The sequence below is a fragment of the Euprymna scolopes genome, chromosome 28 (assembly GCF_053919585.1).
Source record: "Euprymna scolopes isolate OS-2025 chromosome 28, ASM5391958v1, whole genome shotgun sequence".
Classification (NCBI taxonomy): domain Eukaryota; kingdom Metazoa; phylum Mollusca; class Cephalopoda; order Sepiida; family Sepiolidae; genus Euprymna; species Euprymna scolopes.
In genome coordinates, this window is record NC_136509.1 from 56,423,850 (window position 1) to 56,451,346 (window position 27,497).

General features: G+C 32.3%; 1 protein-coding gene across 2 annotated transcripts in view; it reads left to right on the forward strand.

Moving 5' to 3' along the window:
- LOC145249647 (putative ATP-dependent RNA helicase DHX34) overlaps positions 1 to 27,497 on the forward strand; it is a 150,681-nt gene that overhangs the window by 43,296 nt on the left and 79,888 nt on the right. For both annotated transcript variants that reach the window (XM_080111412.1, XM_080111413.1), the window contains exons 9-13: positions 602 to 751; positions 7,862 to 7,987; positions 8,879 to 9,034; positions 22,898 to 23,005; positions 24,158 to 24,254. In XM_080111412.1, coding sequence (XP_079967538.1) covers positions 602 to 751; positions 7,862 to 7,987; positions 8,879 to 9,034; positions 22,898 to 23,005; positions 24,158 to 24,254 — 637 coding nt within the window. The remainder of the gene's footprint in view (positions 1 to 601; positions 752 to 7,861; positions 7,988 to 8,878; positions 9,035 to 22,897; positions 23,006 to 24,157; positions 24,255 to 27,497) is intronic.

Below are 27,497 nucleotides of genomic sequence, written 5' to 3' on the forward strand. Positions count from 1 at the left end.
TATTGTATAAAAGACTTTTTTAAAATTTTGATATGATAGAATATTTTTAAAACTTTTTAAATTCATCATTTTAATTGATTACCCAAACAAATCAAAATTAACTAGTATACACCTTATACTAATTACTGCAATTTCTAAGTTTAAATGGATTTTAACCTAAGAAATAATTTTCATTTTAAAGTTGCTCTATCCCATGAAAATTACATGTCATTAACATAATGCTATGAATATATAAATTATCTTCTAAACATGATTAAGCATATAATGCTTATAAATCCAAAAATTAAAATTTGGTTGTTTACATATTTTCTTTTTTTTTTATTTAGTTGTGATATTCTAGTGATATTAGCTTAAACTTTTAACATGTGATATTCTAGTGATATTAGCTTAAACTTTTAACATTTATGTTGTGGATTCAAATCATGAAAGCAATCATATAATTACAATAATTATCTATTGATATTTATTAATTCCATGAATAGTGACATATACATATGATGAAAATTGTTAAAAGGTGGTATGTTGACTGTTAAAAGTTTATGTGCTTAAAATTTGTATTTGTGCTAAAAAATTATTATGGACTTTATTTTTGTTTTTCTAGGTTCATGAAAGACATATCCATACAGATTTTTTATTAGGAGTTTTAAAATGTCTTTTAAAACAACGTGAGGACCTTAAACTCGTGCTTATGTCAGCCACTATTAATATCGACTTATTCAGCTCATATTTTGATAATGCCCCAGTTGTGAAGGTAAGAAAATAATCATCTTAACATTTAATATTCAAATGCATATTTTTTATTGAATTTTTTTGATTTTAGAATTCACTACAAGATTCTTTTAGTCAGTGTTTTTATATTTATTTAGTTAATTCACTTAAAATACTCTATAGAATTGAATTCTTCTGGAATATTGTTTAATCTTGAAAATTCATAAGAAATCTCAAGGTTTTGTCATAAAAGTCACTTGCTGCTGGTATATAAGCTGTTTCTTTCTTGATGCTACAAAGATGATTTCATTTCAGAACAGGAGAAGCTTGATTCTAAATAAACACCTAAAATTTCTCAAAATTGAACACTTGTTTTCTCAAGGTGCATAAATTGATTTTTGTAAGATGAATCTAATGAGAATAGTTGGATGGTGAAGTGAGAAATTACGATTAATTTGCAAAACAATAAAGAAATTCATTTTTTGTTCAGAGTTTTTCTGCTAAGTTTATGGAAAGGAAGTTGGGAGCAGCTAATTTTTTGTAGTACTTGTAAGTATTGGATATGCAAGAAGTGCAACGGAATTGCAAGTTGAGTGATGATAACGAGTTTGTGTGCAAGAAATGTAAGACAATGAAAACAGAAGAAAACGCAGATGTGAAGCATTTGTTATTGAGATTGATCAGTTTTGTTATATTGATTGGAGAACAGGGAGGATCTGGTGCTGATATAAATGGCTGGTGTAAGTTCAAGGAATTTCTGAAAATCTAGAAGAGCCTATCAGGCATGTGTATGTAGTACGATGATGTGTGGAAAAATGTGGCCAATGAGGGTTAAGATTTATTACAGGGAGAACAATGATATGCTGGATGCGTAATGTGAGACAGGCTTGGATATGATGATCTTAAAGGAAGATTACATCTTAATAGGGAGATATGCGCAAAAGAGGAGACTGTTGGTTTAGTCACATTAAATCTGTGTTTGAAGTAGATGCTCTGTTTGCTTACAATCAAAAACAACAATGTGTCGATGATTTAAAGTGTTTGCAAAAGCATTGTTTTTAATTCAATAACAATGGATGAAATGTGGATTCACCGTTTCACCTCAGAGTGAAATCAACAATCAGGTAAAAGCAGTCCAAAACCACCATGATGCAAACATTAGTAAGCCTTTGTATTTTGGATTGCACAATTTTGTTTATCAATCACCTTGAGAAAGTAAAAATCATCAGTAATGACCAAATATAGCATTACAAATGAAGAAGAAAAAAGTGCACTTTCACTTAGACAGTGCATCATGTCATAAGTTGATCACGATGATAGCAAAATTACATGAATTGCATTTCAAATTTCTTCTGCACCCACCCAATTCTCTAGATTTGGACCCCTGTGATTACTTGCTGTTTGCAAACCTTAAAAGAATTCTCTAGGGGGAAGAGATTTGATTCAAATAAAGAAGTGATATTGGAAACTGTTAAGTGTTGAGACATTATGTTGAACAAAGATGGCAGTGAAGAATCAGTGAAATTCTGATCCTAAGTGTTTAGTAATTCCTAGTAATAAAGATGGCGGCAAAGAATCAAATGCAGGTTCATGATGGAGACGATGGCGAACTGATTGAATCCAAATTTCAACAATTTTTATAGTAACTTTGGAAGTTTCTCATTGGTTGGTTATTATAACTAGTGGTTATAAAAACGATCGTTGAAACCATTGGTGTCATACCCCCATTAGGAGTCAAAAACATTTTAATACACCCCCTTTTTTGATATAATGGAAAAATCCTTTTGGATTCAATTTGGTTTGATGTAAGAAAAGGAATAAATAAATAAATAAATAAAGTAAAAATAAATAAATAAATGAACAAATAAAATAACAATTTTTTGGGGGGGATTTGTCTTTATTCTCATTGGTCAAAACGAATTATTAATATATTGGTATAATGTGTGTGAAAAGAAGCAATTTTTTTTGTCAATCACATTAAGTTCTTTTTTTTAATACATACATACAAATACAATCCTATTCAAATGCATATAAATATAATCCAATTCAAATACATATATATATATATATATATATATACACACACACACACACACACACACATACATACATACAAAATAAAGACAAATAAAAATAGCAAATTTAATAACATGTTAATTACCTAATCATACCATACATAAATCCCCTACTCACATTTGCCCCGAGGCCTCACATAGCTACACAACTTCCGGCCCTTCATCCAGCATGCTCTGAATCGACCGGTTACGCACACCATTTGAAAAGGGAAAATTTTTCCGAAATTAATAATGGAATACGTCGCATGAATACAAGTAATACATTTTACCACACAACTGAATAAATATATATATATATATAAAAAAAAAAATAATAAAATATATATATATATATATATATATATGTATTTACTGATTTGTAAATTGCCACTTGTTCTCGTCTCCTCTTACCAACAGCGACTATAATTCATTCCTCGCATTGTGACAGCCTTCTAAATCTCTTTTACATACCTATCCCACACAATGCTTCAAGCAAACTACATATCAATCATATATATATATATATATTTAACAAAAACTGGAAACATTCTGCTAGGTATTAGTTGGTTAATTTAGTTAGTAAGATAAAAATGGTCATAGTTTAACGTCGTGCCCGGGACAATTTACAATCTATTATTTTTTTGTGTGTGATTTCGACTGTTCATGCTTCTCTTTTTGGGTTTCTAAAAAGAGATTTATTCATGATTAGATTCCAAAATGTTTGGCTATAAAATGTTTTAATTTTATCCATTTTATAGGTTTAGTGAAAATGTCGGCTGTATTATTCTCAGATGTTACATAACTAAGAGTAATAGATTTTTTACTTATTCCATCCCTTATGAAATGATATCTGATATCAATATGCATCGGCCTTAAATGAATCATAGAATTATTTGCTAATAAGATACTGCTCTGGTTGTCACAATGAATTACTATTATGTTATTATGTTGGTTTTTTTACTTAGATCTGGTTTTAAAATAAATTTTAGAAGGGTGTTCAGAAAAATTGCCTCCTGCGCGGAATGGGTGAGAGCCACAAATTCTGCTTCACAAGTAGAAAGCGCAACAATTTGTTGTTTTTTTAGTTTTCTAAGAGATCATAGGTCCAATCTTTGACAGTCTAAAACAGTATCCCGTTATACTTTTTCTATCCTCAGAGTTACCCCAATCTGAATCTGAAAATCCTTCTAAATTTAGAGGATATGTTCACTTTTTAAATATTAAAGATTGTTCCTTGGTTCCTTTTAGATAACAAAGAATTTGTTTTACATGATTAAGGTCCTTAATTGTCGATCTTGATAAGTTTTGATAAAATAGATAAGACTTCCAATCATTTCTCTGTATAATCGATCATCTATTAATTTTGTTTCGGTTTCTATATTTTTATTTATATCCGTCTCAACCGGAGTTGTACGTGGTTTGCAATCTTGCATTCTGAACTTGAGCAGAATTTTTTCAATGTGCCGTGATTGGTTCATTGTTATAGTTTCATTTTCACAGATAAATTTTATACCGAGGAACCATGATTGATTGCCCAAGATCGGCCATTTTAAATTTTTTATTTAATTTATTTTTAACATCTTTTAAAGTGTTGTCACAATTTGAGGTGAGTAATATATTGTCAACCCCAAAAAAACAAAATCATCAATTTATTACCTATATTTTTGGTATACATACATGCATCCACGGGACATTGCTTGAATTTTTGTTCTAGTAAATAATTATGAAGTGTTAAATTCTAATCGTGAGCACTTTGTCTTAGTCCGTATAATGATTTATTCAATTTCCACATAAAATTTTTATTTTTCATTTTAAATCCCTCTGGAGGGTAAATATAGATTTCACAGCCAATCAGAGCATTTAAATAGGCATTTTTTAGATCCATTTGATGTATTTTTAAATTGTATTGAGCGGCAAATTGTTATAAAATTCTAATTGTCATTAAATTTGTTGTTGGGGAAAATGTGGCAAAATATTCCACTCCAGAAATTTGTAAAAGAACCTTTTGCAACAAATCTGCCAGAAGCTGTGATTTTTTTTGGAAAAAACCCTGCGTGTAGAAATTCCTATATTTTGGTTTTGCCACTATTTAGTATGTGTGATTTTCAGATAAAACTTTCAATTCGGATTCTATAGCTTTTTTCAATTTTTGGTGAATTTCTGAATAAATCGCCTCATTATAACTTTCCGGTGCGCTTTTCAACGAGTAACAGTAATCCACTGCATAGTCTTGTATCTTTTCACTTTTTAAGAAGTCTGGCTTTTTCACTCCCTTATCAGGTATCGATGTGTCTGGTTAATATTTTCGTCAGTTGTTCTACTGCAATTGTCGTCATTATTAATATTTTCATTGTGATCGATTAAGATACTAGGTAATATTTCCTCGCGTTTTTCGTCCACTTTTTTTAAATTTAATGTATCATTGGATTTTACACATCTAACCCTTTTTATGGCATTTTGGTCTGGAAAATAGATTAAATATGCTGGACTGCTTTTATCGTAACCTACGGAAATACCTTTTTCGCTTTTAATATTTAGTTTATGGGTATTTTCTATAAATGCAAAGCAATCTGAATCAAATATATGCATTCGGTCCATTTTTGGTTTTACACCGCAAAACGCTTCATACAGTATTTTGCTGAATCTTCTATTGAACAATCTATTTCTGATATCTGCTGCTGCCATTAAAGCGTACATCCGTAAACTATGCGCTAATTTTGATTTGATAAGTAGACATCTTGCCATCTCAAAAAAAAAAAGGGTCCGCCATGCTCTTTCAGCCGTGCCATTTTGAAATGAGAAATACGGCGCAGATTTCTTGTGTTTAATACGGTGGTTAAATAATAGAAGTTCAAAGTCTTTACTAGTAAATTTAGTCCCATTGTCTGAGCGAATACATTTTACCGAGCCGTACGGGGCAATATCAGCTAAATATTTCTTAGTGGTGAGGATAGTGTTGAATTTGTCTTTTAGAAGATAAACTATAATTAAACCGGAAAAGTCATCAACAAAGTTCAAAACATACCTTAGATTGTTTCTCCCCATTGGGCTGATCGGACCTGCCAAGTCACAGTGCACAAGTGAGAGAATTTTCATGGTCTTTTTGGTGTTTTGCTTATATATTTTGTCATTTTCCCCTGTGCACAAACATCACAATTTGGGAGATCGTCTAAAGGTATTATTTTCATGCCTTCGACTACATTTGGTAATTTTTTAATATCAGCTGTATTGCAGTGTCCTAGAATTTTATGCCAGGTTTCCAAGTCGTGATAGGCAATTTTTGAGGGAACCATACTTTTTAGGAAATGTAGTCGGCCATTTTCTTTAATATCAAATACAGTTCCACTAGGGTATATCAATTTTGACTTGTTTTGGCCAAACTTTATATTCGCACCTTGTTTAATGGCAGCCTGCACGGAAATATGTCTTGCTTAAATGTAGGTATGAACAGAACATTTTTTAGAATACAGTTACAGATTTCGCCGTTATTATTTTTTAGTGATATTTTAGCATCGCCTCTTTTCAAGACTATATCGTCTATTTGACTATTGTCGGCAAGTTCGACAAAATGACTTTGTCAATTAAAGTTTGAATCAAACTTAATAAAATCAGATTTCTTGGTGATAGTGTGTGCTGTAGCACCACAGTCTACCGTTTGTGGTATTGTCAAAGTTACATGTGAATAGAAATGTATGTTCTTCTTCAAAGTTCTCAATGTTTTTATGGAGTCCATTTTTGAGCTTTTATATCGATATTGGAAACTTTAGTGGTTGGGTTGTCGGCAATTATAGCAGATAATTCTATTTTTTTTCTTGGGAAAATTACTTTTGGGGAAAACATTGCGGTGAGATGCGTAATTTGATGGTGTCTGTTTTTGAGAAGCATTTTTGAACTTCATGATAATGCTGGAGTTATTATTGTCCACAAGCATCTAATTTGTCTCTTCGTAACTGTGCAATGCCACTTTAAATTCACTGAAATTTATGGGTTTGTCTTTTTTGCGTTATAACAGTTGTAAATGGTTTAAAATTGGCTGGAAGTCCCTTGAGGGTCATTAATATTAACAGGCTATTGCTTATTATTTTACCTGAGAGTTTTAAGGCATTGGCGGTTGTTTTTGCCCTTATAACGTAGTCAGTAATAGTTTCATTCTCGTTACATTTTAGAGACGTTAGTTCTGTATATAGTGATATAATTTTCGGTTTCCCTTTTGATAAATAATGCTCTCTTAATATGTTTTCTGTCCATCATCCAAGGCATCTCTTATAATCAGAAACAGACTTCTATCATCTAAGCATTGAATCAGTTCTGCAAAAACAGTCACATTCTTTTCGAGAAATTCGAGGTCATTAGGATTCTCTGTTGGAGATTGTATCACTTTGTATAGTTTCCGAATCCTTAGATATCCCAGAAATTTTACCTGCCACAATTCGAATTTAGATTCCGAACCGCCAAAGAAAAGACGATGGCTGGGTGCATAACCTGTTAAGTGTTGAGACATTATGTTGAACAAAGATGACAGTGAAGAATCAGTGCAGTTCCGATCCTGAGTGTTAAGTAATTCCTAGTAACAAAGATGGCGGTGAAGAATCAAATGCAGTTCGTGATAGAGACGATGGCAAATCTAAAATTCGACAATTTTTATAGTAACTTTGGAAGCTTCTTATTGGTTTGTTATTATAACTTGTGGTTATAAAAACGATCGTCGAAATCATTGATGTCATACCCTCATTAGGAGTCAAAAACATTTTAACCATTTTCAGGTGTACTTTGAGACCAAAACCAAATCATTCCATAAAAATGCATCAAATGGAAAATACTATTTTGATGAATAAACTTGAATTTTGCCAAAGTATTGCTGTTTTATTAGATAAGTCCAGTACTTATTGAGTTTGGAAGTCCATTTCTATAGATTGTCACCATAAGTAAAACAGATGAACCCCAAGAAAGTTTCAACAATAAATTAACGCAGAAAAAAATAACATGTGAAGTATTTCGATTATTGTGTTGTTTTTTTTTTTTTTTGCTTTAAAAAATTATTTCTTGATTTAACCAAAAAGAATTTTGAAATGTTTGAGACTATTTTCCTTTTTTGTTAGGTTCCAGGAAGACTTTTTCCGATTCAACTTGAATATCATCCAATCAGTAAAGAAGCTCGAAATGAGAGTTCATCAAAGATTGACCCATCTCCTTATCTTCGGATTATGCAGACAATTGACTTTAAGGTAAACCTTTTGATTTCAACAATCCTAAAGCAGCAAAGAAGCATTCAAAACAATAAAACTAAGATCAAGTTATGTTTCAGAATTTTTTAGACACAGATTGAGAAATTGGATTGTTATATTTACAATGTTTCAGCTGAAATAACCTTTGATCTTCTTCAGGTGCATCTTTTTAGATGTCGAAAGCTTTTAATGAAACTTGAAAATCGTCATGTTGAACTTAGGAGTCTATATGGAATTTTAAACTGAACTCTTTAATTCACAAGGGTAGATTGTTCTCATTCAGCCAGCTTTGACCAGGTAGAAGTGTTCATTTTCATTGTAAATTATTATCACATGTGATAAGGATTAAACTTTCAACTGATTTTTGACACATTTAGCCATTAGGCCATCAATGTATGTGGACAATTCTAATATGAATTTTGTGAGCCTTAAACCTAATGTTGTCTAGATGTGTAGTATTACTTATTATAGAATTACGATTTCTTTTGTAGTAATGCTATGCATGCATGCAGACAAAATTAGGTTTAAGTTTTAATAAATATAAACTTAATCAGCTCAATGCAGTCTATTACAAATTTTGACAGACACCTGTAAAAAACCTAATGGTTCAGTATCTGAAACGTGATAAACTATAAAAACAAAATGGGAGCACTTCTTTGAATAGTAGCATCCTTCAAATGAACTTCCATTTTTCTTTTGCTCATTGCTAATATTGTTAGATTATTCATTTTTTAATCTTTTTATCACTTTCTTTTATTACTGTCATTTTTATTTTTAAGTTACTTTTCATCTCTTTTTAAAATAAAATGTATAACATGCATAATATTGTTTGTTCTTAAAAATTGTACATTTCAATTTCATTTGAAAGATCTTTGAAAATCTTTATTTTAGTATCCAAGCATGGATCGTGGTGACCTTCTGATATTTTTAAGTGGAATGACGGAAATCTTGACGGTAGTTGAGGCTGCCCATGAATATGCACAGCAGACTAAAAAATGGATTATCCTTCCTCTGCACAGTGCCTTATCTGTTGATCAACAAGATAAGGTGAAATTTTTTTTCTTCATTCTAATTGTACAATGTTGGGGATCAAGTAAAGATTAAATACCCCGTAGCAGAAGACGAATACTGGCGCACATTTCAAGTGACACCGGTTATTAGAACTTGACATTGCCGTTGGTTGTTTGTAAACACATCAAATAGCAGACATGGTCAAATGTTTGCGAGCAAGATTTTTTTAAAAAATATATTTACAAAACTTTTTAAGATTTAAAAGAAAAAATATGTATTTACAAAACATTTTCTTTAATATCAAATATTTACAAAACTTTTAAGGATTAAAAAAAAACATTCTGTTTACACAAAACATTTTAGTGTAAGTAACAAAACAAACGTAAATTTAAAATATATTTAAATAAATGGGTATCTTTCTGAGTGCGTTTTTTTTTTTTCTTATTTCATATATATATATATATATATATATATATTTACAGAACTTTTTAATAGATAATTATTATAAAAATTTAAAAAAATAAAAAGAATGAACTATATTAATTACAAAACATTAGAAACTGAGAATTTTGGACGCTAAACTTGTGGAGAAGTAAGCAAATAGCAAGTTTTTTTTTTGTTGTTTTTTTTTAAATAAAAATGAAACTTATAAAAAGATTTGTATCTTGTGATACTACATTTCATCTTTATAAAAATAAAAGTTATAAAAGATATATGAATAAAATATATTTTTTAAATCTCGATTGTTTATACTTGTTGCTTATACTTGTGATTTTATTATGCATAAAAATAAATATTGAATTGTATTAAAAACGCACAAAGATAAAAAAAGAAAAACAAAACACACTGTACATAAAGATTAGTCTTGGTTGCAAAATCCGAACAAGTCAGTTATTTTATATTTGTTTCTGCCATTAAAAAGTTTGGTTATAATAATTTTATTTAATTTTTTTAAATTATGTATTTTTTAATTGACATCATCCGAAATTCTCAGCTATAACGTTGGTTTATTCATTTATTTGCTATTATTTTACGACCTGCACCAGCCTAGTGTAAATACCCCCAACCACCCCATTTTAAGAACGGCTTTCGGAATCCCCCCCCCCCACCTTTCCATGTTAAGAACAGCTTTTGAGGTTGCGGATGTTTATTCTGAAAGCCGTTCTTAACATAGGGAGGTTAGGGTGTTTATAATACGCAGGGCCACGTCGTAAAAATTACACTATTTATTTATTTATATTATTATTATTATTAGATTTATTAAAAAGTTCTGTAAATATATAAAAAAAAACGCACTCAGAAAGACACCCATTTATTTAACTATATTTTGTTAAATTTACATTTGTTTTGTTACTTACACTAAAATGTTTTGTTTTTTAATCCTTAAGAGTTTTGTAAATATTTAATACTAGCGAGGGGTACCCGGCGTTGCCCGGGTGTTTGGAGATGTGTGTGAAAACTCGGGGGGGGGGGGTAAAATTTAAAAAAATGTTTTGATAGGTAAGTATGAGGATCGAACCCGAACCGTTGAGGCAAAGTTGTAAATCAAAGTGTGAAAAAAAAGAGTGCAATGGTTTTAACCATTGGGCCACCGCGAGATGCTAACGGAAACACGTTTGAATTTATTTAATTACTTGGATTTGGCAGGTGCACGTTTTAATGACTTAATGAGGTCAAGTTTGACTGCGGGATAGTATTTCATTTACTGCGGGAACGCTTTTTTTTATTTTTATTTTCCCAAGATGTTATAGGAAAAAGACTAACCCACATGCGGCGAGCGACAAATGTTGAATATTTATCTTCCCGAAGTCGAGCAAATTAAATAGACAGGCGAGCTTCGTTGTTAACTGTGAGATATTACGATTTATATGTGATATAAAAAGTTTTAAAAAGTTGTGAACCGACTGACCACTTCTCTGAAAAAAGCCTTTTGTAGACATACAGAAAAAAACGAACACACATACAAACATATATATTTTTTCTTTTAAATCTTAAAAAGTTTTGTAAAAATATTTTTTTTTAAATCTTGCTTACGAACATTCAATCATGTCTGCTATTTAACGTGTTTACAAACAACCAACGGCAATGTCAAGTTCGAACAATCGGTGTCACTTGAAATGTGTACCAGTATTCGTCTTCTGCTACGGGGTATCTAATCTTTACTTGATCCAATTTTTGCTCCAGGCATTATGGTTGTCAAATTTGACTTAATTGAAAAACAGCCACACTAAATGAAACTTGGGTTGCTGAAAATGAAAACAGAAAAGAAACAAAGAACACTCATTTGTTTATATTTTATTTGTTTTATAAATTGTTAATTTGATACTAGTACATCTTAAGACTCAGATTTTCAGGTTCGCCCAGAAATGTATGCAAACCGCTGGAACATACTAATCAAGTTGATCAGCCATTCAGAAAGTGACAAGAAATGCAATCATTCAATAAGAAGCCAACCCACTTTTAATAAATTGTAAGAAAAATAAGTTAGTTTTTAATTTTAATCAATCAGAAGAATGGAGCAGCACATGACAATGAATTTAATTATACTGGACAAATTATTAAAGAAGCCAAAGCAAATCATGAACTATTGTACAGAAAAAAAATTAATAGCATCGAAAATGAGGTGCAAGATGTGTGGCAGGAAGTGCATCATAAAAAACAAGCTTCTCTTCTCGTTTCACTTGGAGGTACACAAATGCGCAATGCAGAAATCGGACCTCCTTGCATAGTGGGACATGCTTTGCACAAACGATACTGGACAACTCAAAAATCATCAACATCATTTACTTATGGGCACACAACATGGTCAGAAAAAAAATCTGAAGGGAGAATGTGGGGTTGACTTGGAGCATACTGTTACTGATTGAACAAACTTCATGAGAGACATTTTCTGTGATTATTTCCTTAGGAATCCCTGGTAGATCAGAGACCCAGGACATATGGTGGAGATTGACAAGTCTGTTTAACAGGAGGAAACATAATGTCGGGAGACTGCTCACACCACTCTGGGTCTTTGATGGATATGATCCCGCTGAGGAGTGTTTCTTGGTCACTGTACCAAATTGCAATGCCAAAACTCTCCTTCCTATAATAAAAAAATACATTCTGCCAGGGACCACAGTCATCTCAGATAGTTGGAAAGCAAACAGATAAGTGGGAGAAGAAGGATTTAACCACCTAATGGTGAACCACGGCCTACATTTTGTAGATCCCGAGATGAATGCTATTACCAATTATGTGGAAAGAATATGAAAGGAGGCAAGACAACGCAACAAAAAATAATGCAGAACCAGTTAGGATCTTATCGATAGATATCTATTAGAGTTTATGTGAAAACAAAAATAAAAAATAATCCATTTGTCTTCATCATAAACCACATCACAGAATGTTGCTCAGTTGGAGAGCATCCTTCCATTTCCTCTAGATCTTCTCATCCCTCTTTGCCATCATTTGCTGCCCTACAGTTGACAAAAAATATTCTTAAGGGAATATCTTGGCCTCCTCTAACAGTTTCATCTCTAATGAAAAAATGAAATTGGAACAAACAGTTTTACACACTCTGCAAAAAAAAATATTTTACAACTTTTCTTGAAAAAAAGTAACAACTTATAAAAAATAATAAAATTCACTTGAAAAGAAAAAATATTGCTATTTATTACAAAAAAAAATTACAAAATATGTTTTTATTTATTACAAAAACATTACAAAATATGTTTTTATTTATTACAAAAACATTTACAAAATATGTTTTTATTTATTACAAAAAAAATTACAAAATATGTTTTTATTTATTACAAAAAAAATTACAAAATATGTTTTTATTTATTACAAAAAAATAAACAAATATTTATGCATAAAACTTCAATTCTTATAACTTGAACATAAATAAATACATAAACATTAAAAACTTAAACTTACCAAAATAAATAATAAAATGTTTGTAACTTTTTCCTTTAAAAAAAAGACAGTAAGTTGTTGCTGTTATATTTTATTTTATTGTTTTTCATTTATTTCTATGATAAATATTATGTTTCCTTGCGTTTTTAGATTTGATCAGTGCTTGGCATATTCTGACAGTTTACATCAGGTGCCGGTCGAGCCTGAGTGAACATTTACAAAAATCTGGGTCTTAAAGAACAACAGTACTGTTGATTTTTATTTATTTATTTATTTTTTATAATTGTATTTTTTGGCTTATGCTGTTTCTATTATTATTTTTTTAAATTTGTTTTAGGAGTACAAGTATTTTATTTGTTTTTGTTACAAAAATAACTATAGAAATGAAATTTTAAAATACAAAGAAATATACAATATAAATTAATCCATAAAAAATAAAATGCAGTAAATATTTTTTCATTTTCTGTTTCAAGAACTCTTCTTTCATTTTGTGTGATTGTTTTTCAATTGTTGTCATAACTAGGTTGTACAAAGTCAGTATTGGCTGCACACACCAGTCTCGTTAACATTGACACTTCATACTTATATTTATATACTTTCTATTTACATTGTCGAATACTGTAAAAGGATATGGCGTTGTCTTCATATTTATTATTTGTTGTGATCAAAATAAGTAAACTGGCGACATTAAATTAAGATGAGCATGATTTTCATTGATAAAAAATACAAATGCTTATACAATGCAACAAACGTATCATCTATGATCAGTTTTCAGTACTGGTTGAATAGCTTTATATAAATGACCAAGTTCTCTCTGATTGTCACTCCTCTGATCTTGAGCACGTGGTATAATGGAGAAAGAGTTGGCTGATTAATTTTGATGCATCTAAAACTAAGCTTCTATCTTTACATCATCAATGCTCTGATCCCCGTCTGGGATCAATTGAAATAGATGGCTCTTATCTTGGTGAGACTCCATGTTTTGCAAGCTTCTGGGTCTGACCTTTACTTTTGATCTGAAATAGAACATGTACATCAAATCTGTTGCCAAGGCTGCTGGAAAAATCATGGGATCATTCTACTGCTCTAGTAGATATCTCTCTGCTGATGCAATTCTCTACCTGTATAAGAGCCAAATACATTCAAGCAGCTTATCCTGCCTTGACAGAGTTCAAAATAGACTTCGTAGCCTAGTGGAGGATGCCATTTTCTCTTCCCTGCAACCTCTTTTCGTCAGAAGAGACGTTGCGAGCCTGTGTCTGCTTTATCATTATTTTCATGGCAAGTGCTCATCTGAGCTCCAATCTATGGTCCCCCCTTGCTAAACTTTCATGAAAAACACTCGTCTATCTGAAACCATTATCAATAATCCCCCCCACTCTTTATCTGTGCCTAAACCTAAATGTAGATTCCATGAACAAAGCTTCTTTCTTAGAACTGACCACCTGTGGATCTCTCTTCTATTTCCCGTCTTTCCAGCTGACTACAATATGGTTGTCTTTGAGTCCAACGTAAACAAGTTTAAGTAATCAAATTTATCAAATTTCAACTAGTAACGATTATTACGATATTATCCCATTGACTACTGTACACTTATCCTCGAGTGGCCTCCAGGCCTTTATAAATGGTGACTCCTTGGTAAAAAACAAAAAATAGGAGTAAGTTCCAACAGCAGATTCTTAAGCACAAATGCAGGAATATTTGGACATGTTCATGTTTCTCCATGCAACACATATCCTTAACTAGCCAGTTTTCAATTCCATACATAAATACACATATCTGATAAGCACTTTTGTTGACAGCAATAATGTGTTACAAGAAAGGCTGTCCCTTTTCTTGTAAATAAGAAAAACATTAGATAAGTGGAAAATGAGATTAGGATAGATCGAGATTCGAACCGTGTAAGCAAGATTCAGAATAGATTCAGAGTAGGAATGTTGGAATTTGTCTATTGTTAAATTTCATATAAAATAGTTTAAATATTATGTTTGTTTGTTTGTTTGAAAAAAGAATTGTTCATTCTTTTATATAAAATAGTTTAGATGTTTGTTTGTTTGAAAAAAGAATTGTTCATTCTTTTATATAAAATAGTTTTGATATTTTTTTGTTTGAAAAAAGAATTGTTCATTCTTTTATATAAAATAGTTTAGATATGTTTTTGTTTGAAAAAAGAATTGTTCATTCTTTTATATAAAATAGTTTTGATATTTTTTTGTTTGAAAAAAGAATTGTTCATTCTTTTATATAAAATAGTTTTGATATTTTTTGTTTGAAAAAAGAATTGTTCATTCTTTTATATAAAATAGTTTTGATATTTTTTTGTTTGAAAAAAGAATTGTTCATTCTTTTATATAAAATAGTTTTGATATTTTTTTGTTTGAAAAAAGAATTGTTCATTCTTTTATATAAAATAGTTTTGATATTTTTTTGTTTGAAAAAAAGAATTGTTCATTCTTTTATATAAAATAGTTTTGATATTTTTTTGTTTGAAAAAAGAATTGTTCATTCTTTTATATAAAATAGTTTAGATATGTTTTTGTTTGAAAAAAGAATTGTTCATTCTTGTATATAAAATAGTTTTGATATTTTTTTGTTTGAAAAAAGAATTGTTCATTCTTTTATATAAAATAGTTTAGATGTTTTTTTGTTTGAAAAAAGAATTGTTCATTCTTTTATGGAAATTGAATTAAAAAAGGTCAGCTAAAAAAAATATTGAACAATACAATTTAAAAATATATTGAAAAATAGGTTTGTGAGAATTCTTTGTCTGCAGAAGTGTGTATTGGGAACATGTGCCGAGCCACATATGTTTAAGCCATGTGAGTCGACCATGTTTTGAGCCATACATATGATGTCATAGCAGAAAGGGAAATTCTCAATAATAGAAGCTAGGATTTGCAGGGAGTCAGTCGAAGATCAGAGGCAGTCGAGTCCGGATCAAACAGTCAGCAGAGTCGATCGGACAGAGCTGACATGATCAGAGGAGGGTCCCTTTAGAAGCGAAGGAAGAACGTTTAATCATGTAGAACAACTTTGAATTACTTGACGTCATCATCATTCAACCGGTCGATCCGATAATAAAGAAGTTATCATCATGTTTTTGTAAAACTGTGTCGTGTCATCATTCAACAGCAAAAAGTAATATGTGAAACATCCTTAATATGAACTTTGTCACCCTAATCGCTATTATGAACTTTATGTAACTCTCCCAAGAATGTGTGTGTTTTTCCTGAGACGAAACGCACCTACATCGATTTCTGTTTTTGTTTTCTATTCTCTTTTGTAAAACTTAATTATGTTCTACAAAAACAAAATAAAAACAACAGCCCCCTCCCCTTCCCCCCTCCTTTTTTCCTTCTCTACTTCCCGGTTGACCCTGTCGGCAGGGCATTAGAATACGCCGACTGCCCCCCTGCAGAGGGTAAAAGTCCCTCAATGGGGCTACCTGTTGGCCATGGGTGGCAACCCGTGATGCCTAGGAAAAGGATCCTGGTGGCTGAGCAACCGATGCCTAGGGAAAATAAAGGTACCTGTAGCAACACTCAACTTTGGCCTTGTACTAGGCTAGACGGGCGGTTGGAGAGGCCCGATCCAACCAATCGGCTAGTCATGTCAAGCCCTAACACTTACACTGAAAATGTCAATTATAACATCTAACTAAAATTTAAAAAAAAAAAAAACTTAATCCAAAGATAATACATTTCATTACTACAAACATAGACAAACCAGTTAAGTGTTAGAAGGCGATGGCAAGGGCCAATCAATTGATGAGACAAAAACCACACAACTGCTCCATAAACCAATGTTTATCAAACTGGGAAAGAAGAAACTAAAGGAGGAAACAGGAAATGATGGAACAAACTCAATCAATTGAGTATATCTCTTTTGTATCCCTGGGATGAAAGGGTGAATGGGTTTCCCCCCTAACATCTCCCAATTTCGGGCTCCGAGGAGGGTGGGGAGCAAGAGAGATGAAAACCTAAACAAACTTCTATGGATATAATAAACCCAAACAAAAAACCCAGAAATCAAAAAAATACTACAAAATCGAAAAGAACCCACTCTGACGTAACCAGCTCAGACAGTGAACAAGAATATAACTATGAAATAATTGATAAAGAAAAATATCCAAGATTCATAGTAATCGAAATCTTAGAAGGAAAAAAGATCAGCGATCTATCTCCATTCTTAATTGAAAAAATTCTGTCTCAAAACAGCAACCCAAAAACAGCAAAAAAAATGAAAAATGGCAATCTACTTGTCACAGTCGACAACTATAAAGACGCAAAAAACATCTTAGAGATGGAAAAATTCCATATCTATAAATACAAAAGTTATGCTCATGAAAGACTAAACACATCAAAAGGTGTTATAAAAAGCCATGAATTAACCTTGGCTACAGCAGAAGAAATAGAAAATGCCCTAAGAAAACAGGGAGTAATCGACCACGTCCGAATAAACATAAAAAGGAATGGTCAAACCATACCTACAAAAACCTACATACTAACTTTCAATACACCAAAAATTCCCAAAGAAATAAAAATCGGATACACAATAGAAAAAGTAGAACAATATATACCAGCCCCTCTGAGATGTTATAAGTGTCATAAATATGGACATAGCAGAGAAGCATGCAAAGGACAGAAAGTATGTGGAAAATGTGGCTTAAAAGAACCTAACCACACTGAAAGTGAATGCCCAAACGAAACGAAATGCCCAAATTGCCAAGAAAAACACCCAGCATACTCTAAAATATGCAAAATCTACACAAAAGAAAAAGAAATAGCCGAAATAAAATACAAACAAAACGTGCCCTTTCCTGAAGCAAGGAAAATAGCAAACTCTCGAGAAAAAATAAACACTTACGCAGACATTACAAAAACTTCAAACCAAACAAACCAAACCCAAAACCAAACTAATCTCCGAACTCAAAAATTTAATTGAAACTTTAAAAACTAACCAAAACGAAAACAAGAAACAAATATCTTTGAAAACTCAGTCAAATGATCTAAAACAAGTCCCAAAGAACAAAAAAGAACCCGAACAGCAAAAACCACAAATAAACCGTGAAAGATCCAAATCACGTACAAGGACAAAAGCAGAAGATAAAAACACAATACCTGGAAAGATGGAAACAGAACGGGAAAACACAAATCCTCTTTCCAAAAACCAAAGTAAACAAAAAACAGAGACAATATTAATTGAAAATGAAAACAAATTTGAATTGATTGAAATCGAGTCACAGGAAAAAATCTAGCTCCAAAAACAGAACTGATCAGGAAGAGAAAATGGAGACTGAGGAACCAAGCAGTTCAAGTAAACACAAAACAAAAACCACTCAAAACACAACAAACCAATAGAATAATAGATATAAAAACCTAAACAAAAACCAAACAGAAAAAAAAAGGAAAAAAATTAATAAATAAACGAACTTACTTATGGAAATGAATAAAAACATCATACAGTGGAACTGCAGAGGCATAAAACCAAACTACGAAGAAATCAAACATATAATAGCACAATATGACCCCAGCATAATCGGCCTACAGGAAACTCTTCTAAAAGAAACGGACACCATCAACTTCAAAGGATACCACATTTACAATCAAACAAACAGATCACAAGCAGATAATCGACCCACAGGTGGCACTTCAATTATAATAAAAAAACAGATACCACATATAAAATTACAACTCCAAACAAACCTACAAACAATAGCAATTAAAGTTACACTTCACCGACCAATAACCATTTGTTCAATATACATTCCACCTAAACATAAACTAAACAAAACCGAAATTGAAGATCTCATAACACAACTCCCCATACCTTTTATATTAATGGGGGACTTCAACGCCCATAACAAAATGTGGGGAAGTGAGAATATTAATCAAAATGGGAAAACCATTGAATCATTACTGGAATCACCTGAAATAACTATATTTAACGACAAAACACACACATACCTTCACCCAGGCACAGGAACGACATCAGCTATCGACCTAACACTATGCTCCCCAACAATATTTATGGACTTCCAATGGGAGGTACATAACGACCAGTGTGGCAGCGATCACTTCCCAATTTTTCTCAAAACCCAAGAACCTACAACAGAAGAATCAAAACCAAAATGGCAAATTAATAAAGCTAACTGGACTGAATTTAGCAAACTTTGCACAAATCTAATTAATCAAGAAATAGTTAACAAACCAGATCCTATGTTAGCTTTCACCAATACACTAAACGAAATAGCAACCAAGACAATCCCAAAATCTTCCACCAAAACACACCCAAAATCAACGCCATGGTTCACAATAGAATGTAAGCAAGCAATAACCAACAGGAAAAAAATGCTAAAACACTTCAAACAACATCCTACAAAACCCAACCTTCAAAAATACCTACAAGCACGAGCAAAAGCACGCTATATTATAAAAAAAAAGCAAAAAAGAAACCTGGCAAAACTATATTTCCAAATTGAACAACAACACGCCATCAAAAAAAACATGGGAAATAATAAGAAAAATAACTGGAAAAAAACTTGGAACACCAATAAATAATATAAGTACACCAAATGGTAGACAAACTATAGACAAAAAAGAAATAGCAAACATAATCGCAAATGAATTCAGCCAAAACTCATCATCCAACCACTACTCCCCCAAATTCCAAAAATGCAAAAACAACGCAGAAAAAGAAAAACTCAATTTCACATCCAATAACAAAGAATACTATAACACCTCTTTCACTATAACAGAACTAAAAAATGCAATTCATAAAAGTAAAGATACAGCTACTGGTCCAGACGACATCCACTATCAATTTCTAAAACACATGCCAGACACATCTCTCAACATTTTTTTACAGATAATTAACAAAATATGGTGGACTAACAATTTTCCAAAACACTGGCTCGACTCCAATATCATCCCAATTCCTAAAACAGGAAAAGATCACTCCAACCCTACCAATTATCGTCCTATCGCCTTAACAAGCTGTATATGCAAAACAACAGAAAGGATGGTCAATACAAGACTAATGTGGCATTTAGAAAAATATAACCTCATTTCTACACACCAAAGCGGATTTAGACAAAATCAAGGTACTAATGACCAACTTATTCGGCTAGAAACATATATTCGTAACGGTCTAATAAGAAACCACCACGTGGTCTCAATCTTTTTTGATATCGAAAAGGCGTATGACACCACGTGGAGATATGGAATCTTGAAAGATATTCATAATATGGGAATCAGAGGAAACCTAGCAAAATTTATCCAAGAATTCCTATCCCACAGAACATTTAAAGTATGCTTAGGAAATACAACATCAGATCAACACACACAAGAAACAGGGGTACCACAGGGTAGCGTACTATCTGCCACCCTTTTTCTAATTAAAATCAACAGTATAATCGAAAATGTTAACATGGGATTCGAAAAAACACTATTTGTTGATGACTTTTCAATAACTTACTCATCACCAAATATGCCAACTATTGAAAGACAAATGCAACATTGCCTTAACAAAATAGACCTTTGGGTTAACCAAAATGGATTTAAAATGTCCAAAAGCAAAACCACATGTATCCACTTCTGTAGGAAACGAAAATACCACCTTGACCCACAGCTCAAACTAGATGGACAACTAATACCAGTAGTACAACACACCAAATTTCTAGGGATCATTTTAGACAACAAACTAAACTTCAAGGAGCACATTAACAAATTAAAACAAAAATGCTTAAAAGCAATAAATATCTTAAAAATAGTATCAAAACTAGATTGGGGAGCAGATCAAGCTACAATGCTCAAAATATATCGCTCACATATCAGATCCAAACTGGATTATGGTTGTGCCATATACAGCTCTACTTACAAATCCTACAAAAACAAACTACTAACAATACAGAATCAAAGTTTAAGACTCAGCCTAGGAGCCTACCGAACTTCTCCAATGGAAAGCCTTCATGTAGAAGCCCAAGAACTACCCCTGCACTTAAGATGGAAAAAACTAGCGTTACAATACGCAACAAAACTACAAACCAACCCCGAAAACCCAACATACAAAACTACCTTCAACTTACAATGTACAAACTCTTATTCAAGGAAACCAAAAAGTATACCCTCCTTTGGACACAGAATTAAAGAAATAATACATCAAATCAATGAAAACCCCGACAATATAATTACTCAGAAAACAAACGACAGACCCCCATGGACATTACACAAACCAGAAACCGACATAACACTTACTACTTACAAGAAAAACATTACAAATAATATAACAAACAGAAGCAACTTTGGAGAACTAAGAGAAAAATATGCAGAATACATAGAAATATACACCGATGGGTCTAAAACTATAAACGGAACAAGTGCAGCATGCACAGATGGACAAAATCAATATCAAATAAGACTGCCCAACGAGGCTTCAATATATACAGCCGAACTGCAGGCCATCAAAATAGCTCTCAAACACATCAAAGACATCAACGAACAAAAAGCCGTAATATATACACTCGCTATCCTGTATCATGGCCCTTGAAGTAAAATCTAAACACCCTTTTATCACAGAAATTATACAAGAATACAATGAAATAACCGAAAAAAACAATAAAAAAATTATAATAGCCTGGATACCAAGTCATGTCGGCATTCCAGGGAATGAAAAAGCAGACAAACTAGCTAAAGAAGCCACAAACCACCAAATGGAAAAAATTAAAATACCACACACAGACCTAAAAAGAAAAATCAACGAATATATAGAAAACATGTGGCAAGAGGAATGGAACAAATGCACTGCAAACAAATTGCATGAACATCAACCAATAATTAAAAACGAAAAACAAAAAATTTTTAAAGGAAGAAGAGAAGAAATTGTACTAAACCGAATAAGAATCGGACATACAAAATTAACTCATTCCTACCTAATCAAAGCGGAGGAAACACCAAATTGCACACTCTGCAACCAACAACTAACAATTAAACATCTACTGACAGAATGTAGAAAACACAAACACACTCAGAAGAAATATTTTAAAACAACAAACATTAGAAAAGTGTTCCAGGAAGTGGAACCCCAACAAATCATAAACTATTTAAAAGAAACAAATGTATTCAAACTCCTATAAAGCAAACAAGTAAAATTCAGTTTAGAAAAACAAATCTCTTGCAACTAAAACAATTTTTCAGAAAACCTAAAACATCTTGCTTCAAAAAATAAACTTTTTCAAGAAACTTAAAAAAATTTTACAAGAAACTGAAAATCTATTATACCAACAAAACTTTTTTGGCATTAAATGACTCTTAGAGGTTGAAATGCCGTTAAACAAATACACTCACTCACTCACTCACTCACCCAAGAATGTGCATCCCCTATCTCAACCCTCGCTAATATATGTTATAAGAAACACTCCAGAACGGTATAAATGTCTCTTCCCCTCTTTTAATATGAATGTCCCTATCCTATCTCTTTAAAATGGACCCCTATGCAACAAATGCTCAGCTGATTAATAATGAACTTATTCTATATACTTATGAATATATTCTGTATATTCTATCAGTCTTGCTACAAGACAAAAGAATTTTGGGACAACTCAATAGCATTGGTATCTAAATATACTTTCTCTTATTGTCTTTCACTTTTTACACACAAACTTATTTCTTCGTAACTCACTGTTAATTCCACTGCACCTACAAATATTACAAAATCTGAGTTGCTCCTGACTCCGTTTCCACAAACTGAACAAGAAAACGTTCCTCTTTCTGGGAACTTTCCACACTAGTACCATTGATTATCACTTTGGTCTTGATAACATTCATTCTCAGACCTGTAATTACATAACATTCTTCCAAGTAGATCTTCCATTATTTCACTTAAGAAATAGGCTTTCCATTAAATTAAAATATAATGTTCTTTTTAAGTAATTGCTTGAATTATCAATTTATACATCCTATTATATGGCTATGATACCTTGAAAATAAATGTTTATAATTGCAGGTCTTTGATATTGCTCCAGATGGCATCCGAAAATGTATAGTATCGACAAATATTGCAGAAACGTCCGTTACAATAGATGGGGTTAGATTTATAATTGACTCTGGAAAAGTGAGTAAAAAGTTTACATTTTCTTGAAAATTTCTGCAGTTGTGTGATTTCATTTTAAATCTACATGTACTGAAAGCAGAACCGGATAAAATTTTTGATTAGTAAGTGATATTTATTAGAATTTTATTTTAGAAGAAGAAATGAAGAGAAAATTCCAGAAAAGGAAATTTTGAAAAAAAGATTTATTGATATAAACCTTTCAGATTCAAAACAAAAAAAACAACAACAATAATTTCATGCTCTGAAGAAAATTTAAATGTTAATAATCTGTACTCAAAATTTTCATTAGTTGTTTTGTAGTAATTTTACATATTAACTACCGGATTATTCAGGTTAGCACTTGAAAGGTTTGTGCTATGCATTTTAATAAATAATTGGCAGATAAAAGACTAGATATTTTTAAATATAAAAACTTTAGCTTATCAAAATGCTCTATTCAACTTTGCTATAACTCTGATAAATCCTTATGATTGTAAATTTTGGAACATATTTATATCCAATAATTTTATAAATTGAGATTATGTTTCAGAACACTTTAGATGAGGATTAATAATTTGGATTATTTGGACTATCTGTTTTTCGGTTGTTATTTTCACAACATTTCAACCAATTCACAAGTTTGAAGAGATGCACCTGAAAGTCAAAGATTACATCAGTTAAAACATTGTGAAAATAGCAACCAAAATGAGAATAAGGGTTCAAATAATATCAGAACAATACTATCATAAAGTTTTATAACAATTTGTTTCAATTGATAATTTAATAAGCCATTAAATTTAAGTTATAAAATTATTATTATAAAAAAATTATTAAAATAAATAGTATCTTTAAAATAAAATAGTTTAAAACGAAAGTAAAATATTCTCAGATAACATTTTAATGAACTAATATTAAAACGAAGTATATCAGGCAAATAGTGAGAAAACTTTATCTAAAATAAAATATTTGATCAGATTGATTCCATGCAAGACCAGTTGTTCATCAGTCATCTGATTCATCTGATTAAAATGGAGAAAAAAAAAACAACTAATAGAAGATTGTAAAAATGTGTAAAAATTTCACTTTGTTAAAATTTTTTTTTTTAAATTCCAAAAAGTTACTTCTTGAATGTTAAATTCTAATTTATATATATTTCTTTTTTGTTCATTGTAGGTTAAAGAGATGAATTTTGACCCCAAACTTAAAATGCAATGTCTTCGAGAATTTTGGATCAGCCGAGCGAGTGCAGAACAAAGAAAGGGTAGAGCAGGTTGATATCTTAGAAACAATTACTGATTTTGAGAGTCCTGAAATATATAATCTTCTTTCATCGAAATATCTTTTCAAAGTTATTGCACTCCTTTCATCTGAAACTATTTTATTTCTTTCTGGATGTTGTCTTCAAATGAATGTTCATGTCTATTAATGAAAATGACAAACATATTTTTAATATGTTTGTCATTTTCATTAATAAATATTCCTAATATTGCTTTCTTTCTTTTGAGCACTTTTAGCAATATTATTCAATTACTATTTTAAAAAGAGTTTTTCACTCTATCTAATCGTTTAAATTACAATCGTTTTAAAACAATTCTGTCTTCTTTTCAGAATGTTGAATACAAGATGAAAAAGAAACAAATTCACACAATTTTCTTATTTCAATTCAAGCTAGACCAAAAAGCTGCTGAAACAGCTTGCGATATCAATGATGTGTGTGTCGGGGTTTACCAGATTTTGGGGGCTAATGACCATCCGATGACACCATGTGACCAGTGTGCCAACAGGAACTGGCTTTATGACACCCAGTCAAACGTCTTTATTAAAGCCTGCTTTCACTTTCTCTTGCTCATGTATGGACACAGGCATAGGGGTGTGGTAGGCAACTGGTTCAACATTTGGATCAATCATGAATCGCGTGGGTGGGCCTGACATAATGGGTAACAGTTAGTGTTGGCACGTGTTCAATGTACTGGAGGCTTAATGATCCAGTAGACAGTTTTCTAGCTTCTTCCTATTCTCCTCCATTGGTGGGAATGGAATCATAGTCAGGGGATAAGGGGGTAGCTCACGATCCGAACATTACATGGTCTTTTGCTTCCTTCAGCGGAGGATCTGTGGCATCACATGAAGAAAGTTGTGAGGCTATACCAATGGGAAGTTTGTAAGGATCATGCCGAGAGCTACACACGCATGTTTAGAAAGGTAAAGGTGCTTTGTGGATGGTGTGAAGTATACAAGCTGCCATTGTGCTACAAATAGTTCCCTTGTCAGGTACACCTAATATGTGCAGTTGAAGGGCACCTACAATTTCAGTAGGTTTGTCATTTATGGCTGACATTTCCATTGCACATGGCTGGTGCTACCAGATCAGGCTGCCCTGTGGCTTGCTGAGACGAAATGCACCTACGTTGATGTTTTTTTGTTTTCTGATCTTTTTTGTAAAACTTAATTATGTGCTGCAAAACCAAAAACAAAAACAACAGCCTATCTCCCTCCCCTTTTTATTTTATTTTTTCCTACCTTACTCCCGGTCCTGGATATGACCTTAAACTACATCCGATGGTGAGGTCCAGCTTACGGGCTTGGGGAGTGTGGAGCCACCTCTTAATTGCCATTGCTCCCAGGTCCACCCTGAGCTGGAGTGGTAGTACCTGTTAGGGTCCCAACTATGGGTTAAATAGAAACAGATTTTAAAAAGGAAAAGAAACAACAAAAAAGAAAGAAAAAGAAAACAAATATATTCTATTAAATTATCTATTTATTTTTTTTTTTTGCCCTGTCGGTAGGGCATGAGAACAAACCGACTGCCCCCCTGCAGAGGGTAAAAATCCTTCAATAGGGCAACCAGTTAGCCGTGGGTTGCTACCCGTAATGTCTTAGGACGTGATCCTGGTGATTGAGCGAACCTAAACCAGGATACATAGAAGTTTAGGCACCGCAACACATTACTTTGGCCCTTACTTCGATTTACGGGCGGTCGGAGAAGCCCGATCCGACCAATCAGCCAGTCACGCCAAGCCCCACCATATATTGCCCATTCCAAAAACTCACTACTAACACAACACATCTCCCCCTCTCCCACAAATAACCCTACTCCCTAATATATGATGGAAAGCGGTGGCTGAGGGTCAATCGATTAGGTGTGAATATCAATGACGAGGCTGTAAACCCCTCAGGATTGCTACAGATCCCATAGCAATATCAAGAGAGAACAGATAATCATTATGATACCACCAAAGTCGGTTATATCATCATTGTATCCCTGTGGAGGCTGGGCGAATGGGTTTCCCCCCAGGCTCTTCCCAAATAGGACTCCGAGGTGGGTGGAGAACAAAGATGACGAAAAAAGAAAACAAAATATATGGCTTATTCCTCCCAAAAACCACCCAACCACCCAAAGAGAACCCACTCTGATGTCTCTGACATCAGTAGCTCTGAGGAAGAGACGATAAAACCAAGGAAGTCAACATTCGTAGTAATAGAATCAATGGAGGAAACTCCTTTGAGCAAACTATCACCTTTTAAAATTGAAAAAAAATCTTAAAACTCTAAAACCAAAGTCTATTAAAAAACAATTTAATGGCAGCCTACTAATAGAAACCCATAACGAAGAACAAACTAAAGAAATATTGAAACTAAAATTATTTGAAAACATCAAAGTCAAATGCTACAGACATCCAACCCTAAATACCTGCAAAGGAGTAGTGAAAAGCCACGAACTTGCACTTTGTCCCTTGGAGGAAATCCGGACAAACTTACAGAAACAGAATGTGTTAGATGTTCGTAGAGTTCAAATAAAAAAAAAACAGTGAGAAAATCGATACCAATACATATATACTAACTTTTGATTCCCTCACCATACCCAAAGAAGTGAAAGTTGGATATATGAAAATAAATGTAAAAATTTATATTCCAAACCCCCTCCAATGCTTCAAGTGCCAGAAGTTTGGACACCATCAAGATCGGTGCACACGATTACCAGTGTGTGGAAGATGTGGAGAAAGCGGCCCAAACATTGACTGCAGAAAAGATTTCAAGTGTGCCAACTGCCTTGGAAATCATGGCGCTGGCTCTAGATATTGTGAAATATGGAAAAGAGAAAAAGAAGTGACCAAACTAAAACATATAAAGAATATATCCTACCCAGAGGCCAGGAAAATCATTGAAACTAAAACATATGCAGATGCAACTAAAAAAAACTACTCCAATCAACAATCAAAATGGTCATATACATGTAACGGATACAACTGACAAGAAAATTGATGTCCTAAGCAAACTAATAAAGGAAATGAAAGAACTATTAGAAGAAATGAGGAAAATGAATAGTGCAATGTCTGCAACCAGTCCAAGGATAATATTAAGTAAAGACACTAAAACCACAAACCATTTCTACAAAAACAACCGAACAACCATCAAACACATCACAAGCCAGAAAAGAATCAAAAATCCCCCCAGACAAAAAAAAAAAAAAAAAAAAAAAACAGGAAAAGAAAGATCCCGATCTATATCTTGA